The sequence below is a fragment of the Blennius ocellaris genome, assembly GCF_963422515.1.
Source record: "Blennius ocellaris genome assembly, chromosome: 15".
NCBI classification, from domain to species: domain Eukaryota; kingdom Metazoa; phylum Chordata; class Actinopteri; order Blenniiformes; family Blenniidae; genus Blennius; species Blennius ocellaris.
The window spans coordinates 13,579,277-13,600,395 of NC_137664.1; the positions used below are offsets into that span (position 1 = coordinate 13,579,277).

At 39.7% G+C, this 21,119-nt stretch overlaps 1 protein-coding gene across 1 annotated transcript in view; it reads right to left on the minus strand.

Moving 5' to 3' along the window:
• Positions 1 to 4,721: 4,721 nt before the first annotated feature.
• Positions 4,722 to 21,119, minus strand: part of LOC308140103 (matrix metalloproteinase-17-like) — a 54,589-nt gene continuing 38,191 nt past the window's right edge. The window contains exons 5-9 of the mRNA XM_080509773.1: positions 20,701 to 20,803; positions 18,689 to 18,771; positions 17,681 to 17,833; positions 17,090 to 17,347; positions 4,722 to 7,001 (exon numbers count right to left, since the gene is read on the minus strand). Coding sequence (XP_080365899.1) covers positions 6,676 to 7,001; positions 17,090 to 17,347; positions 17,681 to 17,833; positions 18,689 to 18,771; positions 20,701 to 20,803 — 923 coding nt within the window. The 3' untranslated portion in view covers positions 4,722 to 6,675. The remainder of the gene's footprint in view (positions 7,002 to 17,089; positions 17,348 to 17,680; positions 17,834 to 18,688; positions 18,772 to 20,700; positions 20,804 to 21,119) is intronic.

Consider the following 21,119-nt stretch of genomic DNA (forward strand, 5'->3'; position numbering starts at 1 on the left):
CATTAGAATTGGCTTTATGTTGAGATTCTAGTCATTTTCAATAGTAATTATTGAGGTTTTATGAAACTATAGACATTTTTGTCACTTATACTCTGCACCAAAACAAAGAAAAATGGTTATTATGGCACTACTCTACCCGTCGAGCCCACTCAAGATGAAATTGGCCTGGATGTGTCCCCTGAACTAAAATGTATTTGACACTCGGATACAGAGCAATGTGAAGCTCACATTTTAGTTTCCCAAAGAGGCTATGACACATGAGCTGAGGAGGTGACCCACTCCAACAACTCAGCCTTAAATGAGAAGAACAAATCAACAGTGATAAATCAAACTTCACTGGCATGGAAAGGCCTACTTTGGACTAAGAGATATCTAATTGGAAATAATTATATCGGACACGTGTGTAGAAATAAATAAAATCAAAAGCAGGCAACTTATAATTTGTCTTATTTAAAGCAAACCTGCTAGAAAAGTATAAAACGAAAACCGCACTACTTACTTGAACTTGTCCATGTTAGCTTATTGTTTACTGAGATCAGGCCCTCAACTGTAATCACCTATTTGGATCGGATATTTTAGTTGACGTAATGCCACTTTTGTCACTTTGAACTCCAGGATTGGAGCCCTTAAAAAAAAAAAAAAAAAAGAAGAAGTGTTTGCTCGGCAATAGAATAAAACATTGAATTTAAAGTATTTTCCATTTATATGTAATTTTGTGTTGCAAGAATCACTACAGAGAGTCTGAAGAGCCTCAGGTTGCAGCCTCTGACCGACACCATGAAGCGTTGAGTAACAATTCATCATCTCTCACTATTCATATTGCTTAAATAACTTTTAAGATATCCATATTCCTCATTATCAGTAAGACTTTGATGAAACGAGAGGCTGGAATGTCAAAGGGCCTGTAAACAAGTGGGAACTAAGTCTTACAAGGGTTATTATTGGCAGTGGTTATATGAATAATTTGAAAATAATAGTCATTATTTCCACTTCCTCTTTTAAAACGGAATGAAGGTACCGGTAAGCCCCTCCTGCTTTGATGATGTTTGTTCACTGTAGGTGATTTATAGACTGTGATAAAAGTACAGACATTGTTCGCTCAACTAGAAGAAGAGAAAACTCGGAATCAAAAGAAAAATACAACAAAGCAGGTAAAAGTAAGACTCCTGATTAAACTTTCTTTCTCAAACAGAAATAAAAAGTAATCTCAAGTGTACTGGAATTAAAAAAAAAAACGAAGTAGCCTTTTGAAAAACATTTCTAGAGGCTGTTTTTTTTTTGCTTTGAGGTGGTATCTAAAAAGAAAGGCTCTTAAATAAGAGTATGGATGGAGAATGGCTTGCCCTTGTGAAATGTTCAATGTTAGGTTGTCGTGTAGTTGACATCACACTCTTTCCTCTGTGGTCAAGTAGCGCTCTTCAGCCTGTCCTGTCATGTCAAAGTGTCTTTGCACTGATAAGATAGTTTTGGGTGTTTTTTTTTTTTTTTTTTGTGTCACCACCATTTCCAATAAGGTACATATCAGAAAAGATGGAGGAGATAAACATGAACATGTGCTTGTATCTCAGCTAGTAGTGTTTGTCTTCCAGTCCCATGGTTGGTGGTCTGATAACTATCCCCACATGTCTGTGTGGGGATAGTTATATGCAATCACCTTGAATAACCGCTGTCACCACTGATGTGAGTGTGTGTGTGTGATACACAAAGTGTTCTGAGACTTCTGAAGTGGTAAAACAAGCTATATAAGAGACACAACTCTCCACACTTTCTGTGTGGAATGTGAAACTTTCCCCCCCTATGTGTATGTGGGATTTATTGAGGTAATTTAGTTTCCCCTTTCTTTGTGTTTGTCTAAGGATGAACAGGCAAACCTGTCCCCTGGTGCACCTCTGACGTTGCCCAGACAGCTTCAGCCCAAGATGACTCAGAGTTGGGGAAGGTGGATGACTGAACCTAAAACTGCATCATGTAAGACGTGAAACAATATGGGATTCAGACTGAAGACCTTGTGTCTCTACTAATTGTATCTTGATGAGGCGACTGTTTCTGTTCATTGAGAAAACTGGTTCGATGTTTTTGCTGGGCATTGCATCTCACAGTTAACAGCCCAGCATATCTCTTGGAGTTTTACAGGAAATTGCTCCAGCAGCAAATATTTCAGCCTCAGTTTGGTTTGCCTCAGCCTGATTGATTGGCTCTGCCCGGCCTACAGGAACCCGCCAGCGATATTAGGTGCAGAGGCCTTCAGGTGTCATTTCCGGCTAAATAAAAAGGCTTCATGGCCAAGATGGTGGTATTCCCCACATTTGAATAAATTTACATATTTGAAATGCACACAATTTAGTCATACTGGCCGAGGTTGTGTGCGAGGTGGATATTAGGATTTATGACTCATGAATCTTTCATGTTCAATTATACCTGGACTGCATGTGCTGAGTACACATGAGAGGTCCGCACAACTTTCATGGGGTTTTCACTGTCTCATTACCTGGCAGCACCTCCAAACACTGTTACTTGTTAGGCTCTCAGAGCACCATGTTGGATTTTCAGCACCGGTGCAGGCTTCAGGGGGGTCCCTCGCTAACTTGTTTGATGTGAGTGTCGGGCAAAAATGGACCGTCACAACAACATCTGCTCATCTCCCCAATGACCGCAGCCACCCCGAGGTGTATGGAGCGCCACCACCCCATAACAAAAAACACTACACAAGACACACAGGAGGAATCATATGCACGTTTCTGTGTGGGGTTAGCCAAGCTACCCCTGGCACAAAGAGAGTGTGGAAGCATTTGATACAGAGCTTGGTGTAGAATTCAAAGTAGCGCAGAGCGTGAGACTCCCCATCTGAGGCAAACACACACACACACACACACACCTTGGATAGCTAACTTTGTGAGGACTTTCACTCACACATTGCATTCCACATCTGCTCCACCTAACAATAACCACAGCAGCTAAAGCACCCTCAGCTCTTACCCTAATCTCAAGCCTAAAAACATGTCTAACCCCCAACATACCCTTTAATGCTCTGTTCAGCTAAACTTAGAAATGAGTTAGTTTAGTACTCAGTGCTCAGTTTAGTATCAGTCAGATACCAAAGTACAAAGTATTCAGTTATTCAGATATAATATCACTCCAATGTTAACTCCAATACTGCATGTCTTCACAGAAGACAAATATATATGACAGGCATCTGATTTTTAACTCTCCGTATTTTTAACGTGTATACAGCTTTAGGCCAAATGAGGATTTTTCAGCACTCCTTTGCATCGTAAACCAAATCCACACAAAAACGCCTGGTCAGGATTTGAACAAAACAAAACTCAGGGTCTAATTTGAACCTTGTGCACAAGTTTCTTACCAACATTGGAGCCCCTCCAAATAATAAACTTAATACTTAATTTGGATAAATGCTCGGTAAACAACTTGTATGATTTTTGAAATGAAGGCAAAGACTGTTAAGCCCAAGTGAAATAAACAGACTAGTCTTTCAACAGACTGCAGAAAACTGTCTGGATTATGTGCTTACTGATAAATTGCTTCCTTATCATTGTCGCTGTCTCTTTGGAGATGACATTTCATTTTCCCCCCTCTATCTCTACATCTGTTTGCCTTTTTTTTTTTCCCTAAATGTGCTGGTGGTTTTGTTTTCTCGCTGCCTGTTTTTGCAGTTTCTTCTGTTGTCAGTCTTATGCTAGTCCATTATAGCAATCTGTCATTTTCTCTCCATTTGTTGCTCCATTTTCACTCCACTTTCTCTCTGTAAACTGCAGGTTTCCATCCTTGCATGCAGTTCCTCCACAGTCTTGAATATTTTAGAAAGAGAGTGATTGATTGGTTCTGTCAGGCCCATCTGGAGACACTAGCAGCCGGAGCAGCATCACCCATATAAGTTGATAACTAGTGTCTAAAAATGTGATGCGCTTGCTCTCATAATATTCCTGTAGTAACCAAGTGAAAAGCATCTAATTGGTTTAATTAGTAACTGGCTAAACAAGACGCGCGCACACGCGCGCACACACGCACGCACGCACGCACGCACGCACGCACGCACGCACGCACGCACGCACGCACGCACACACACACACACACACACACACACACACACACACACACACACACACACACACACACACACACACACACACACACACACACACACACACACACACACACACACACACACACACACACACACACACACACACACACACACACACACACACACACACACACACAGCTTTTATAGGTGGGTGCAGGTGCTCTGCTGGTGGCTGCTAAGCCACGCCGGTTAATTAACAGCACTCGACTGTGTCGAGAGGAAGGAAGCAAAAATCGCTGCGGTTTGCAGAAAAAGTGAATAAGTGACTTCTTAAACTTTTAAACTATATTTCCTCTTCAAAATCCTCCCCAAATTTAAGCTAAGTCTGTATTTCCTGTGTGGGTCTGCAGCCTGTAGGTAAAATACATGAACAGACAAGCTCACAGACTCCGTCACAGATTTATGCGTGATCAGGACATCAATGAAGCTCAATCTGTGTGTTTACTTGTGTGTGAACATGTGAGTCTACCAGTCAGGTCTGATGTTGCCTGTTTCACTTTGATATGCAAGTAAGAAATATCTGAGCAGGTGAATATTTCTGGATGAAGTGACTTTTTTTTTTTCTTTCTTTATTTTAACTCTTTGATAGTGTTTTATTAAGAAACATTGGTATGCAGTATAATCCCGTGCCAGCAGATCGCCTCATAAAACTGCTCAGTTTGAGCACGCAGCATGATCGGAGCGAAGTGATTTGCATTCGCCGATAAACAGCAGTGACCATTACAAGAGAAAGCGCTCTTATGAACATCAGAGAGATGGAGAGCAGCTCCCCAGTTGGTGTCTGCAAGCTGTCATGTTACCATCATCCGTCTTCTCGCCCGGGCTCCTTCTCAATAACACTAAATAATTACACACACAGCCCCCAACAGAGACAGAAGCAAGTTCTCAAAATAATATAGGTAATACAAATTCATGTGATCATATTTAGCCAAGGCTGTAAGTCATATATATATATTTTTAATTTTTGTACAAAAATATTTTACATTAGAAAACACAGCTTAAAATATACACACTCCACCGGGTGATGAAATAACCGCAGAACCTTTAAACTCAAATGCATCAGTCCATAGGTAAATATATCTTTACAGCAAGAGGAAAGTCTGGTTGGAGCTGGAGGGTGACACAGGTCGACCTCCAGAAGACTCCATGAACTCGATGACCCACAGAAAGTGATGCGAAACCAACAGGAATGTGAACCTGAATTTTCTTTCTAAAGAGACAGTACATCAAGTTGAGAAGTTCGGGGTCCAAGAGGCGAATGTGAGCTACGTTCGCCCGGCTCCGCCAATGCGTCCGTCCTGCTGCCACATTATGAGGAGGATCATAGAGACGTTCAAGCTCATCACAAGCACTTGTCAACACGAGGAAGGATGGATAAATGGTCTCCAGAAATCTCCAACTATACTTGTTTACTTCTGCTTTGATCCAAGCATCGTTTTCGTTTTGGTTTAATTTCACACTTTTTAAGAAAAAAAGAATGATGGACAAACATGGTGGTGAATAAAACCACTTAAAAATATGGTCGGAAATAATTGTGAGTTGACCTGAATGTTTTCAGCCCAACTGCTGGGAGCTTGTTACTTTTTATCAGTCCCATAAATACGGGCAATGTGGCACCTATAGAAGCCCAGTGACAATAACTAGGGTGACCTCCATGTTCTGTAGTAATAATGAATAAAGAAGGAGATGGATTGTGTTTTGGAGCATGGAGGGAAGGAGGATAACATATGGTCACCCATCACATGGGAACTCAAGTCCTGTCCGAAACATAAACAGTTTTTTCTAGATTATGCTAGAACACAGTACAACTGAATTAAATAACATATACATGCCACTTCTTGATTCTTGTATATTTGGAGTCGAAACCTGGTCAAACAGTAGCTCTGAAACTTAGTCCTATATTTTCCACTGTGACAACAAGTCAAGAAAGTGTCTATTTTAACTCACATCCCCCTGATTATCAGAGTTTTGATAAACACTTCCTGGCACCTCTATCTTATATTGTTCTTTAAAAAAAAAAAAAAGAATGAACTAAACTAGGAAATGATCCCATACTGCTTCATATCTGTAGGACTGATAAAACAAACAACAGTCGTTCTCAAATATTTCAAGGTGGACGGATATCACTTCTGGTATGCATGAAAATCTGTTTTTCCCCTCATATTTTGAGCAAAACTTAGGCCTTTTCTTTTCCAAAAAAACCTCTTAAATGCAACTGTTAAATTATAAACTGTATCAAATGTGTGTTGGCTTATCATTCACCATAGCGCTTTTGGTGCCGACGACCTGCTGCACATAAATACAAAAACGTCCCCTTATGATACAAAGCTAATCAGTAATGTCTTTCTTTATAAAGATGTGGCAAGTTGACGTGTCAATGAAATAAAACCTGGCAAAATAAGAGAAGTGGGTGCATTTAAGAATTACTTCTGCTGGCACCAAGTTGGCATATAAAATAAATAACATTAAAATGAGAGGGGGGGGGGGGATATGAAGTTCAAGAATAATAGCAATGTCTTGCAGTTTGTTTGTCTGTAGGCCCTCCAGCATTGTCTTTATCCCATGCTTTAGCATCATAGCAGTTCAGATCGGAGGGCCAGCGAGAGCGTCCAGAGCGGCGGCAGCAGCCAAATGGGGGACGGAGAGAGGCGGACGCCTAAAGGCGAGGCGGTATCGGAGGTGCAGGAGCACACCTCGTATCCGTTCTCTGCGTGGTCTGGGTGGCGGTGCACATTGAGCCTCGTCTCTGTGTTCTTGGGCTCTGCGTCCGGAGAGTCCGACTGCATCTCAGTGCACAGCAGCCAGTCCTTGGCGATGAGACGCGGGTATCCTGCATCTACCTCCATGTCGCTGCCCGGCACTCGCCAGTACTCCTTCCCTTTGAAGAAATAGGATGAACCTTCAAAGGCAAAAAGATCAGTGTGAATGAGCATGCATGACATAAAAAGACACAATAATAGGCTATGTAGGTTATTAGTCTCAAAAGAAAAGGCTTTTGCTCTCATCACAAGTGCAGAACACATAAGACATCAAGCCGTAATTTCATGAATCAGTGAACAATGGTGAAAAAGTGTTTATGTTTAATACTTTACTTCACTGTTACTACATCACTTCACGGTACACCTGCTTGAGAAGTAGTGGGACAAATTTGGAACAAGATGGGATTACAAAAAAAAAAAAAAAAAAAAAAAAAAAAAGCATCCCTCGAGGCTTGTAAAGGTTCACATCCACCGTGGAGAAATCCCACCTCGTCTTGTTCTTTGACAGCTGTATTACCCACAGGTGAAGTCTGTGGCGGAGACTCAACATCAGCTCAAACTACCAAGTACTCAAGCATGTAAAGCCCAAACATTGTCACAGAGAAACTGCGGTTGCAAACAAACACATAAGTTAAAGAGAAAAAAAGTTCATTTAAATTTGTGCACAAACATTGGAACTGAATGGAACAGTAAGATGTTAGAGAAGCCCACACAGAAACTACTCAACTTGTAAGCGAAGCTTACAGTTCATTTTTGCTGGGATGGTGTTGTGCACCCCAAAAGCAACTAAAGCAGGTCACCTTGCACGCATTATCAGGTGTCGTGACCAGCTTTTGTTTCATTGCACTTTGTTGTTGGTTGATCACGATTCAGCCACACAGATGAGTCTAGTTCGGATTTAATGTGCTTTCATATACTTGGATGTTGTGTGAAATATTTCAGTCGTTGCCAATAGCTTTGCGAGGGAAAAGCACAAGATTGATCACTCACACTGGAGGAGAGTGGATAATTGAGCACTACTGGAATCATGCTCAAACTAAATTAGAGTCTACGGGAAGACAGTATAGAGCCTCGTGAAAACTGCAAGCAAAAGTGCAGGATGGAATCTGTTCCAATAAAATAGATCTATATGTACCTTTGAAGACTAAATGGTTGCAGGGCACTGGAACTCATCCCAGCTGACTATAGGAGAAGGCGGGGTACACTGTGGGCAATTCGTACATCCATCAGAGGGCAATTAAAGAGTTCAGACAGTCACACTCACACTCAAACCTACTGGGAATTTTAGAGTCACGTAAACCAATTAACCTCAATGGCTTGTGTTTGGACTGTGTACTCAGAGAAAGTAGACACTTGGGCACAGAAAAAGGCCCCAAAATGACAAAAGAGTCAAACTTCGGATGATCTCATTGTGAGGAGAGCGTGCTAACCACTATACCACCATCGTGCCATCATCAAATATCTGTCATCCAAAAGAAGTTTCCTGGACTGAGACAGGAAATACGACTGTACAAAGAAAACTACACAGAAACGTACCCAAGATCAACGTGGACTCAAACTGGGGACAAGCTCACAATGAGTCAACAGTGCTAAGGCTATACCGCCATGCAGCACAAATGGCATCGCATATAAAAGAAATGTGTCATTTTATAGCCCCTTATTGTTTGTGCTTCATGGCGCCACATGATTGTTTCTGATATACCTGCCACTATGCCTGTGGGGACACTTCAGTCAAATTAGAGTCAGTAAAATACCAAATGTGCACTGGCTTGGTGCTCTTCATAAAAATCCCTCTTTGTTATATGACAAAAACTATCCCACCTGTTCATCGGAATGACAACATAACACAATCGTAGCCTAAATGATTTCAGATCTGAATGTAAAAATCTTCAGGTCCGTGCGCATTGTTTGGAAACTTTGTGCGACTTGAACAAAATAAGGAATATAAAACATAATTAAAAACTTGAAGGATGAATGCATCAAAGTTTACTCAAAATTGAGCTTTGAATGTGTTTCATCAGCTCTCACAAACAGATCCCTGAAAGTCTGGGAGGCTGAATTTGTTACCTGAGAGGCGACCGCCACATGCAAGGCAATCCACCCGATTCCTTTTCATTTTCTTCATTAACGGCCGACGGAGACAAACAGGCTGAGAGGAGTAAACATATCATAGAAGTGCTGCTCATTAATATTTAAGAGATGCACAAGCAAGGGAGAAGAATGTTGGCTTTTTTGGTGCTCACCAAATATTAACGAGCTCCAAGGCCTTTAAGTCCAGACCGAACTGTTTTTGTGTTTAACTTCATTTCACAAAATCTATACAGCAACTCAATTATATTTTTTAATAAAACAAAAACGAGAGCCTTGAGATCATCCAACTCTTTTGACAGAAATAGCTAAATCAGACGAGAATATAACACAATGTGAAAGACAAGGCAAAGATTAAATAAGAAATACTAAAATATAGATTATTTCTGAGTGCTTTCAAGAGTCAGCATAACAATGTGGAAAAATATAAATACAATTCATTTGCAGTAATTTGATGCTTGCAAGACTCTTTCGATGATATATTTTAGTAATACCTCGAACAGATTGTCCTACAGTGCGAGTCTATAGGATCCAAAGACTATGATTGACTGCCTGTTAATCTCCGTTGAGTTGGAGGCAATGACCAATACGTCATAATGTAAATGAAAAAGTCGGACGTTAAATGAAGGAAGCTAATTAAGTTCCGCTTCTTGAGAGGTTCTAAGTAAAGAATGAAGATGGGGTCCGGTGTTTCCTGTCCATGGGAATCTTCTGAGCATGTGGGATGTGGAGACGTGGCCATTCGAAATGTCCGCCAAAATAAGAACAGATCTTATTGTGTGAGATAAGAGCCAATTTAAGTCAGTGTAATAGAAATTGCAAAACTTGCACATGTTTTATTCAGGAACGCTCACATTTCTACAGAATTTAGGAAACTGGAAGCAAGTTTTTAAGATGAAATATAGATCTCAATTTGATTTCCAAAGGTAACTCAAATTTTTTATACGATAACAATCAGTGAGAGACAGTTCATCTGTTCATCCAACACTCTGGTGGAAGACAGAGTCCTCTCGGCAGTGATACTTTTACAGGACAACCTTGCGCCTTGTAATGTTGCTTTAAATACAAATGCTTCTTGTTGCCCTTTCTGCTGTTTAGATCGGGTAATAAGACCAATAATACTGTTTAAAACGTACAGTGTAAGACGTTGTGGCAGGAGTGCTGGTCTCGGCAGTATTCCTGTAAGTGGATGAGGACTCACGGCTCCTGGCAGTCCATTTCCTGTGCATAATCACAACAATGTATTCTCGCTGGGCTGCTGCATGTTGGGATAAAAAAAAAAAAAAAGGATGCTCTGTAGTGCACTCACAAACACATTTGTGGTGCCATACTTTTGAGCACCATCGGTGGCACACTGCATTTCTCGGGCCCACCCGAATTGTACAAACAAGCACCGACCCCTCAGCAGTTTTTTGAACTTCTCTTCAGAAGCAAGAACTGATCGTTATGTCCTAAATTTCCAGACATGTCCTGAGTGCTCGGGTCTGAAACTCATTTTAACCCTCACAATGAAACAAGAGCATGCACACTCACAGAGTCACCCTCCTTATCCATCTGTCTCTATTATTGGAGGACCAGGCTTGTAGGGCTGATCGCCACTTTGTCTTTTTCGGCTTGTTTTTTTCTTTTCCTTCGAGAGCAAAAAGTCCTAGAGCTGTCAAAAAAGTTTGGGGAATACATTTCAGATCACCGAGTTCTGGCTAATATCAGTAGTTTTTCTTCACAGTCTTCAAGAGAAAAAGTTTTGGGCAATTCAATGGAAAGAGACGTGTTGATGATACACCTTTCCTGTTTGTGTTTCACCACACATTAAATAAGCTTCTGATTGTATCTTCATTGGCAATCAATTTCAAAACCGCCAAAATATAAAGTTCTCACTCTGACAATTCATCTGCTCTGTCTTATAATCATCGACACCAAACATAAGGCCCGTGGGCCAAAACTGCCACACAAGAGTCTCCAACCCAGCTTGCCAAAACCACCAAGCAAATTATTAACATTTCAAAGAAAACATTGATTTTGCCCAAAGATTGCAAATAATGAAAGCTGAGCTGAGAGATCGGTGATGCTGCCATGAAAGCTAGTTACCTGGTTGCTCACAAACTAGCATTACCGTCAGAGTCATACTGTCAGGATGGGATTGTAAAAACATGAATAATGCAACAGCTTTAGGAGAAGTTTTTTTTTCTTCAACATTTCACTGAATTTTGCATCACAAGGTATCATTAAAATTGGCTTTGTGTTGAGATTGCAGTGCATTTTTGGTGTTAATTCTTTGGATTTGAAATGATCATGGCACTATTTTACTGGTCCGGCCCACTTAAGATGAAATTGCTTAGCATGTGATCCCTGAACAAAACATTTATTTGACACCCCTGATTGACAAGTGAGGAATGATAAAACTCAAACATGTGCTTCAATTAAACTGTGCTGGGATGATTCGTTATCTACTTTTTCCTATTTTGAAGAAAAATATCATATTACACCTTAAAAAAACCAAGATATACACAAGTGGACTGGAATGAAGACGACATTCGATTATAAATAATATGTGAAAGAAATAATACAAAACTGAGTCTCCTCGAAAGTGTTTATTATGATTATATTCAAGCCTGGTTTATGACTCAATCTTAGATATTAAATCCAATTTTTTTTTCGATGTGTCATAGGTAGGTTTACTTATAGCTAGAAAAAAAGTGTTCATTATTTGTTTTCAGTGTCAGTTGTGCTCTCAGCCTAAAGACCATTAACATTTCATGATAAAAATGTTTTAATAATAATGATAATACATTTTATTTATAGGTGCCTTTCACAACACTCCAGGTCACCCAGTACAAGACAGGGAAAAAATATCTGTATGTGAGGACTGGAGCTCATAAACCATATCTCAAATAGGAGAGGTGGCACGTACAGTACATTACATTCAAAACTATTTCTCGCTGGAGTGGAGGCATGTATTCTCCTGGGTACCATGTATTTGATAATTCAATACAACTGCAAAGTTCAGAATAATGAAGCTACATACTAAACATGCCTGAACATCAAACACATCCCAATTGTTGAAAGAGAAGGGTTCATTTAAGGCTACTTAAAAAAAAAAGAAAAAAGAATCACATAAAGACGCTTCAGAACATTTATAAACCCTTTTTATTCCAGAACCTGTGACTCTTTGCTTTGGAAAATAATTTGACCTTTTCATGGAGGTTGAGGTTTTCACTGTACAGTGACACAACTTCAGTCACAATGCTACTTTCTGTTGAGTTCCCTTTAAGGATTCCAGACAACCAGATGAAGGACTGTTCCTCTCCTTTTAGCTTTCTTGTCCAACAACTGAAAGACTAAATTATGACAGGATGCCATACTGATGTCAGCAGCTTCAATTATTATCATCCTTCCAGCAGCATTAATAGACTTTATGTCCTCTTTTCTCTCTATGGCCAACTCAATCATTTTATTGTCTTTCCCTGTTTCTTCTTGCTTTTTGCAACCTGTCTTCTGAGTAAATCCATCCCTCTTCCTTTCATCACCATCTTTGTCCTCGGTGTCCCCACATCTCCTCACTGCCGGATTCCTCCCTTGTTGCACTTTTCACGCATCACATCCCTGGCTTTCTCGTTTATTTTCAGAGCAAGATGTCACCGTATCCCTTCTTTCCATCTTGCTGACATATTATACTCATTCTCTGCTTCTGTATCTCCCCCTCTTTCTTCTCACCGTTCATCCTGAGCTGGTGAAACAAACACAGAACAAGGCTTTGATGTGGGCTACAGTTCCCAGGCCTCGTGGTCCGGTTGTGTGCATTTGTGTGTGTGTAGGTTTCCAAGTTTATCCTTCCAGGCTCTGTGGTGATAATGACCGCGGGTGAAGCTGAGAGGAAGAGGAAAAATGAAAAAAGGAACGGCTGGCCTCTCCTCACACACATAAACGCACGCGTGGGTGTGTTTATCAAAGGGCTCGGAGACCTCGACCGGCTCTGAAGAAAGACCACAGGCCCCTAAACACCCGACAGGGAAGGAGCTTACCTGTGATCGCATAAACTGCAGGGTGGGTTGGGGACATTTGAGTTCCCACTGAGACTGACCTCAAATTTCAGACCCAAGTGGCTGTTTTTCTGAGGGTAATTGTCAAAATCTGAAACACCCTCAAGCATCATTCACACGTGACTGAAGTCATTTAATTAGTAAGAAATATCTAATTTAGTTTTAATCTTTAGTTGATAAATATGTGATGGTCCTGCTTTCTTCTATACTTCCTTTTATTTCTTCATTAACCTTAATGTCTGAGGTGTTTTCATTTTTAGGCAATCAGCAAATTTCTCTTCATCTATTATATTCAATAACACTTTTTAGAGTTTACTAAATACAAAAAAACCCTGAGTCTTCATTACCTTCAGAAATCCTCCATTGCACACTTCAGTTAAGATGTTGGTTCTGACATCACCAGTAGCATTTCGAAGAGCGATGGGCAATACTATTTCCTTTGGGACAAGATGAAAATCTACGACTATTATGGACCACAAATATCTATATTAGAACCCAACCTGTCTCAATATCCATGCGTCTTCATCTTTTAAGCAGGATGTTAAGTAGCGTTAGATTGGACGACAGTAAATGAGTGCTAGGACGCCCACATATTGTCAACACCTCTATATTCTGGATAAATCTGTCTATTTTTCCATTAAGCCAACAGTTTTGGAGGGTGTTTTGTAAACTTTACCAGCAAACAAGATGGTAGAAAATAGAGAAACACGAGCACAAAAGGAAATAAAGGCAAAGCAGATGTATTGCATGTATAATGTAAATCAATGTTAACTTGATTCCTAACCTCTCAAGGACATCGCATGGGTGTTTCAGAGACACCCAGAAGGCCATATGGAGCCAAAGTCGCTTGTTCTGATCGAGACGGAGGAGTTTTGCTCCTTGAGCCGGAAAGTGGCTTCATGACGTTACCTCTTATCTATGGAATGAAATCTGTCACACAGATATTTATCCAACTCTTACTACCGCCAAAACTGTGGCTATCTCTTTCTAATGATATGTCCCTTCTGAAATACAGCCATCACGCAGAAAATAACAGTTTTAATCACAAGTGGCACTCAGCCATTTTACGGCTCTCATTAACATGCACATGATCAGATAGCTGTGGCTGTGATGCTTTGATGGGAACAGTCGTTGTGACCTTGACACTCAGCTGGTACAGTGGAGCTGCACAGTGTGATTACCCTGGGCGAGCGCCAACGTTTGGATGTGTTTGACTCTGTGAATTTGAAGCAGAGTGTTGGCAAGCAAGCCCATGTGTGCCATTTCCAAATAACAGATAATGGTTAAAAAAAAAAAAAAAAAAAAAAAAAAAAAAAAAAACACAACTAAAACTCTATTGACGCATAACTGAAAAAAGATAGATGCAAATATACCTCCAATTTGCATCTGCTGTGATGCCAAAAAAAAAAAAAAATCACAGATGGATTGGAGGATTGCTTCAATATACAAAGCTAAAATGAAACAGAAGTAAATGGTGCAATAATAAGGACTGGATGAGGAATGAATAACATTGAATTGGGATTAAAAAAATGTGACGTTAATTTCCTTATCTGTGAAAGACAGAAGGTGATTTTAAATGAATCAAATATGGCTTTATACCACCCTCAGTATGGTTTAAACTCAACAACCATGTATTTTATATTTTTATTACTGGAACAAGAGGCAGGCACATTAAGGGTTTGTATCCAAAGGGGTTTAAGAAAATGATGCTGTTGAAAATGCAACTACGTATTAGAATGTCTGAAAGCAGATTACATTTTTCAATGAACAAAAAGTTAGCTGAAATCAGAGATTTATTGACTGAAAGCTGCATGGAAAGTGTGTTGAATGTACAGTCATGGAGCATGGAGAAAAACGAAACTGTTACAGAAGCTGCAGCAACAGATGCTGGATTTTACCACGCGTGCTGACAAATTTGATAGAATACATTTTTTTGCAGTCATTTAATATTGCAAATCAGATTTATCGCAAATAAATAAATAAAATTACTTGATGATATTGTGAAAAAAAAATCTGAAATTGATTGAGAATTGCTTAAAGTTGCAGCCCATAGCATGTTTACATCAAAGCAATGCAAGAGGGAAAGTGAAGGGAACATCCAAGTCTTAGGATGAACCTTCTGAAGAGCAAGAACTGATGCAGGACATTTCTACTGGCAACCTTCAATGTGCGTATTGCACAGAAAGTTTATTCATGCTCAAACATGCATCCAAAAACACCAAAGAAGCGTCCATTCTGGACACACAAAAGAACTTGCCAGGTGTACAATTTACTAAATTAATTATATTTCTCAATAAATGTACGGAGGGAAAACTTGTCATGTGATAGTTTTACTGGTCTGGCTCATTGGAGATAAAATTGGACTGCATGTGTGATTTGGTAATATTTAAGATATTTTAATGTAAACGAATCACTGAATTCATCCTGACTGATGTGGTTGTGCAGATCAGACAAATATCATTGAGAAAACTTTCTTAAAGAATAGAAGTTTTCGGCTTCCCTGGTCTCATTATGCCATTCCTGTCTCATATTTCTCTGATTGTTTATTCCTGTCTGAGGACTTCCCCTGAGTAGGATCCAGCATGGTCTCGCCTCGGGCGTGCAGAAATACCAGAGCTACCAGCAGTTTGAAGTAGAAGCAGTGCTGTGTCTTCTTACGACTACACTTTTCGATGAGAAATGCAATCATTTATCGCTGGAGGAAACACGGCCACGGTGATTCATCATCTGTACATTGAATTCCATCAATCGGAGAGTCTTTGTTTTGAAATTTTAATCAAAACCCGCTTTAAAACATATCACTGGCTTGCTCCACCATCCAGTTTCACCCTCTGGTTTATGAATTATAATCTCATTTTGAGCACCAATATTATATATTATTTAAAATAGCAATCTAGTTGTAATATGCGCACATTTATTTCGAGGAAGTTTATACGTCACTGTTTTACTCAAACCCATTGCATCAGTATTATTTTATTGTAATGATAAGCTTGGGTTATTTTGCCCTTACTTAATTCTTTCTGGAATCTTGGAATTAAAGCTCTGTCCTTTCACCTTGTGCATTTGGACACAGCCCAGCTCGTGTTCACTCCCTCTCCTGCCATTTCAGGGCTCCAGATTGATAGTATCTATCTCCATCTCCTAATTCACATCCAACTTGTCTTCTCGTTCATTCTCGGCTTATATCCCAGTGTTGTATAGACTCTAGTTTATTGTAATTCCTCTCGATTTAATCGGGCGCACCCATGTCTGCTCACACGTGTTTACCATTAAAATGTGCTTATACACTGAGTCCTATCTCGGAGTTGTGTGTTTGGGTCCTGTCAGTCGAGTCTTATTATAGATTAAACAAAAAAAAACAACAAACAAAGTCTCAGGTAATAATTCAAAAGTGAAGCGTGAGTCATGGCCTCACTATGAGCAAAACTTATTAGATATGATGTGTGATTCTACACTGCCTACAGCCAATAGTTCTTAAGATTGAGTGAGTAAAAGCAGCATTATTGTGGGGTTGTTCCATTTATAATAAGGTTTATTGAGGCACATCGATACTTCAATTTTTTTTTTTTTTTTTTTTTTTTTAAAAGGTTTTCATTTAAAGAGAGTCCTCAGCGTTAGTCTCCAACATTGCTCCTGGCAGAAAAAAACCTTCAAGCTGTCATTGACAAAGTGCCAAAGTAGTGTGACAATATGAAAAAAAAAAAAGAAAAGAAAAACTATGAAGTCAGTTATTACAACTCAACCAGAACACAATGTGCTACAAGTTACGTCTCCTCCTGACCTGCTGCTGCAGCGAAAGGAGGCCTTGGATCAGAATTTTTTTTTTTTTTCTTAAATTTTCCCTCGGGGACAAATAAAGTGATGGAAATGGAGTTGGGCAAAATGTCATCCTCACAGAGGGCGAAATTGTCATCAGGACAATTTGTATTTATCGTAGCTTATCTAATGACTGTATTGTAAGTTTCTAATTTGAATGAACATACATGTGATATTTTTATCTTTGAAATAAACTCAAGACATACAGACATTTCAACAACATCCTTCCATCACCTGGGAAGAAGTGACATGTTTAATAATATAACTATCATAAAGGTACTCACCGTCAGACCACCTCATGGCGTCATCTAGTTGTGAAGGGAGCCCCTTCCAAAGGTTGCTGTCTTTAGGGTAGCCCAGGTCCATGCGTCGCAGGTGGTCGTCGTAGCGCCAGTAGTGGTTATCTTTGAAGAAGTAGGTTTTGTCGTTGTGAAGCCAAACAAAGGCAGCGTCCACTCCTTCCAATGGCAGACCAAAGTCACTAATAGGACGAGGGTAACCTTCCTCCACGATATTGTCTTTAAATACCCAATATTTTAGCCCTAAAGAAGAGATAAAAATCAATGTTACGATCTTGAAAATCATTTTTAAAAAACCACATGGCAGACAATTGGATGATATATCAAAAAAGATAAGAGACCCAAAAAGGCATTAAAGGACATTGAAATCATAATAGAACAGCTAAGCTGCCAAAGCAGAAACTTTTCTGCCAGAAAAACTGTTGAACGTTCTAAATTAATGTGTAATTTACCCTTGGTATTTCTCTTCTCTGATTTTTTTTCTATCATGTACATCACATGAAAAATAAAAGCAGATTTCCCTATTTAGATGTGAAGTTTCATCCAAAGATCTGAGCACACAATGTAATGCTGTACCCTTGAAGAAGACTATTTTGTGGTCCCCGGGCCTCTCGTAGACAGCGTCCACGCTGTCCAGGTTGGTCGGTAGGCCTCTCCAGAAGCGATGGATCTGAGCAGGACGCAGAGACACCAGATGCTTCTCTCTTGTTAGTCGCCAAAAATACTTCCCTATGAGGAACAAAATAGATAAACATCCGTGTAATTGTGGTCACAATCATGTTGATTGTAGATGTTAACATTTGTACAAATAGTTCCATGCGTTGTGGACAATGAACCACTTCTATAGGAAAGCCGTGACCTCTTTGAACTTTGAGTTTTAAAAGATATGAATCAGGATCTATCCTTGCATTTACCCACTTACTCACTCATCAGTTCCAGCAGCAGAGTTTAGTCATCTGGTAACATCCAAGAAAGGGGTTCAAGGTTATCTCAAAATTAGGGGTTTACCATCATTGGAAAAAATGTGGATGTCAGATATCGCCAGAAACAAAACAGACACACGTCACAAGGATCAATGTTGGGTTTTAAAAGTTCCATTCAAAATGCAGCAAGCTGATTAAATCCAATTCAATTTACCTTATGTCATAATAATCTATGAACCTTTAATCTCCAGTGAGTTAAACTGCGTAATTACATACTTGCTATTAAGAAATCTTTAAAAGTTGGTAGAGATGTCAGTTAAAGTTCAGCGCACTTCACCAACACTTCTTGCTGAAGGTATGCAAGTCTGTTTCTTGTTTCCTTTGTCAGTAGGAGGGCAGGGGTCATTCCTCCAGAGGGCAGGCATGAAAGCCTGATGTAATTTCTGGACTGCAGGCTCTCAGCAGGACTCGACTGGCTCAGCTGGGTATCTGCAGCAACTTCGTCTCTCTTTATCTCCCATTCTCATCCTTGTTTCATCTCTTCCCTCTTAATTTTACTGGGTTGTGTTTTTTTTGCCACCGTTGCTTATTTGCGCTAACTTCTTGCTATTTTCTTGCCACTCATCACCGTTGCCTTGCGTCTTGTTTTGTGCCGCGGTACCTTTGAAAAAGAAGGCCTCCCCTCGTATCTGGGCCACGGCATCAAAGTGACTGGTGCATCTGTCTGGGGCATCTCGTGCCAGCCTAAGAGAGACATGAAGAAAAGAAGGAGGGTCAGAAAGAGGGAGAATACATCTTTGGACATTTATGAACCTAAAACCTACCACAGACGATCAAAAGATCACAAGTTCTATGACATGATCTGTAAAATTTATAAAAGTATAGAAAGTCGACATGCCGGTCCCATCCATTGATTCTTTTATTGATGATCAAGGAGATCCGTCCCACCATACTTTCATACACATATTTTCATACACCCACATTTTGCCTCTCCCGTTGTTCCCCGCTACTGGGTGCCTGAATGAATCATTAGAATCAGGCTAAACAAAAGAGGGGAGGCTATCAGGATGGTGTGGTGAGATCCCTGTGGTGCATTTATCCCCGAGGTTTTAAAGTGATTTAAAGCTCTAACGTGGCCGGCCTGTCAATGATGAAGCCATTAGCACTACGGAGCAGAGAGTGGGAGCCCGCCAGGCCTTATATTACCAACAAAGGTCTCCATTCAGAGCTCTATTAACGTTACACCACTGCCCAGTGGTCAGCACTGGTGCCCTTGTCAGGCCTCATCTCACTTTTTAGTTTTTTTTTAAGTTAGTTAAAGTCTAAAATTGTGGCACGACGGTGGCTAAAAATCCCACCACTGTTTAGCTTTACCAAACACCTCAGGTCTCTGCATGCATGTGTGTCATTTAAGAAAGGGTTTTGAATTAGAAACATTCAGGATGAAAATATGTTTTCTTCTTCTATTAGTTTTTTTTTGTTGGATCTCTTCAGGGATGCTTTAAGGTGAAAGCATCCCTGTGGGTTGGGCGTTTGGGCGTTTGAGCACAAACGCATGCTCAAAATGCATAAATGCACAAATCTTTTTTTTTATAATTACGCTCATGAACCTGGAAAAAAAAGAAAGAAAAACTACCAGCTGATAGCTGCCCAACTTTCTTTAGGGAATTAGTTAATTAGATGGGCTGGCTCCCAAGCTCACTCTACGACTCTTGGCTAATTTGCTTTGTTGGTGCTTCACGACTTCATATCAAGCTCCAAAAAAGAAAACACTTCTTTTTACACACACAAAAAGAGCTTTGCGCTCATGCATAGATTCATTACACGTTGTCTCAGTGGAAGCAAGGAGAAAGCAATAAGCTTAAAAAGCTATCACAATGTAATTATGCCACCACACAAGGTACCATTGGAATAAACTGAATTCTCTAAGTGAGGAGATGCAGCACAGTATGATGAATGCAACAAATACCACCTGTACGATGTACATTAACTCATCAAAGAGCATCATTATATGATTAAAAATCTATCTATCTCTTACTACATAATTTATGCTGAAACACAAATACAAGGCATCTATTTGTAGTGTTGCAGAGGTATATTAGTATTCTATATCTGCTAACTAAACTGAAAAAATCCCCCAAAACAAATTAATGCGATGTGCCATGAGTTTCCTCTGTATTTTAATAAAAGGGGCAAGTTAATTCATTTTGTTTTAATTATGTTTTGTTAATTAATTCCTTCTTAAAAAAGGAAAAATTGGTGCTCTCTCCTCATTTTGAAATCTACCGATTGGCTGTGTCGTATCCAACGCAACAAGAAGTTCTAGGTCTCTTGAAATCGTTTGAAGTTGTGTTGACAGGCTCAGAAAGGTGATAATTGTGCTTAATGTTATTACTTTTAATGCATAATAATGGAATGGGAAAAAAAATATAACAAACATTTCTCTACATTTCAACCCAACAAACTTCAACCACAAAAGGACAAAAACTGACATGATTACCTTTTTAGAGGCATAATACTTAACAGTCTTACAGTGACTGATATTAGAATATAGAATTGTATTTAATAAAGAGGTTGAAAAACACATTTTATTATCATCATCATCATCATTACCATTAATGTTATTATTATTATATCTGTTAAGACAGGAAAGGTGTTTGATGTTGTACTTACAGGATGTTGGACCTGTTTTCAGGAAGGTCCAGCAGGACGGGGGGCTCTGCTGTCTGAGAGGAGCTGCCTGGTTGATTTGTGTGGGACACCGAGTCTCTAACACCTGAGATATAAGAGATCAAATGAAAAAGGCTCAATGAAAAGCAAAAACACAAAAAGCATAATAACAATCCTACTAATTTATTCCCCTTTTTTGCAATACATTAGTGAATATTTTTCAAAACGTTCTCCCCCTTTCAGTCTGTCCCAGTTCTCACTTCATTTTGCTTTGATTCAAAATACATCACCTCATCATTTACTCCTGGACTTCCCTCTCTCCCTCGTGTGACTCATCTCCTTTCTCTCTCTTCACACTGCCACTTCCACCATGAGGGAAAGGTGTGATAAAGTCACATGCCATAACAAGGTCCAATTAACTC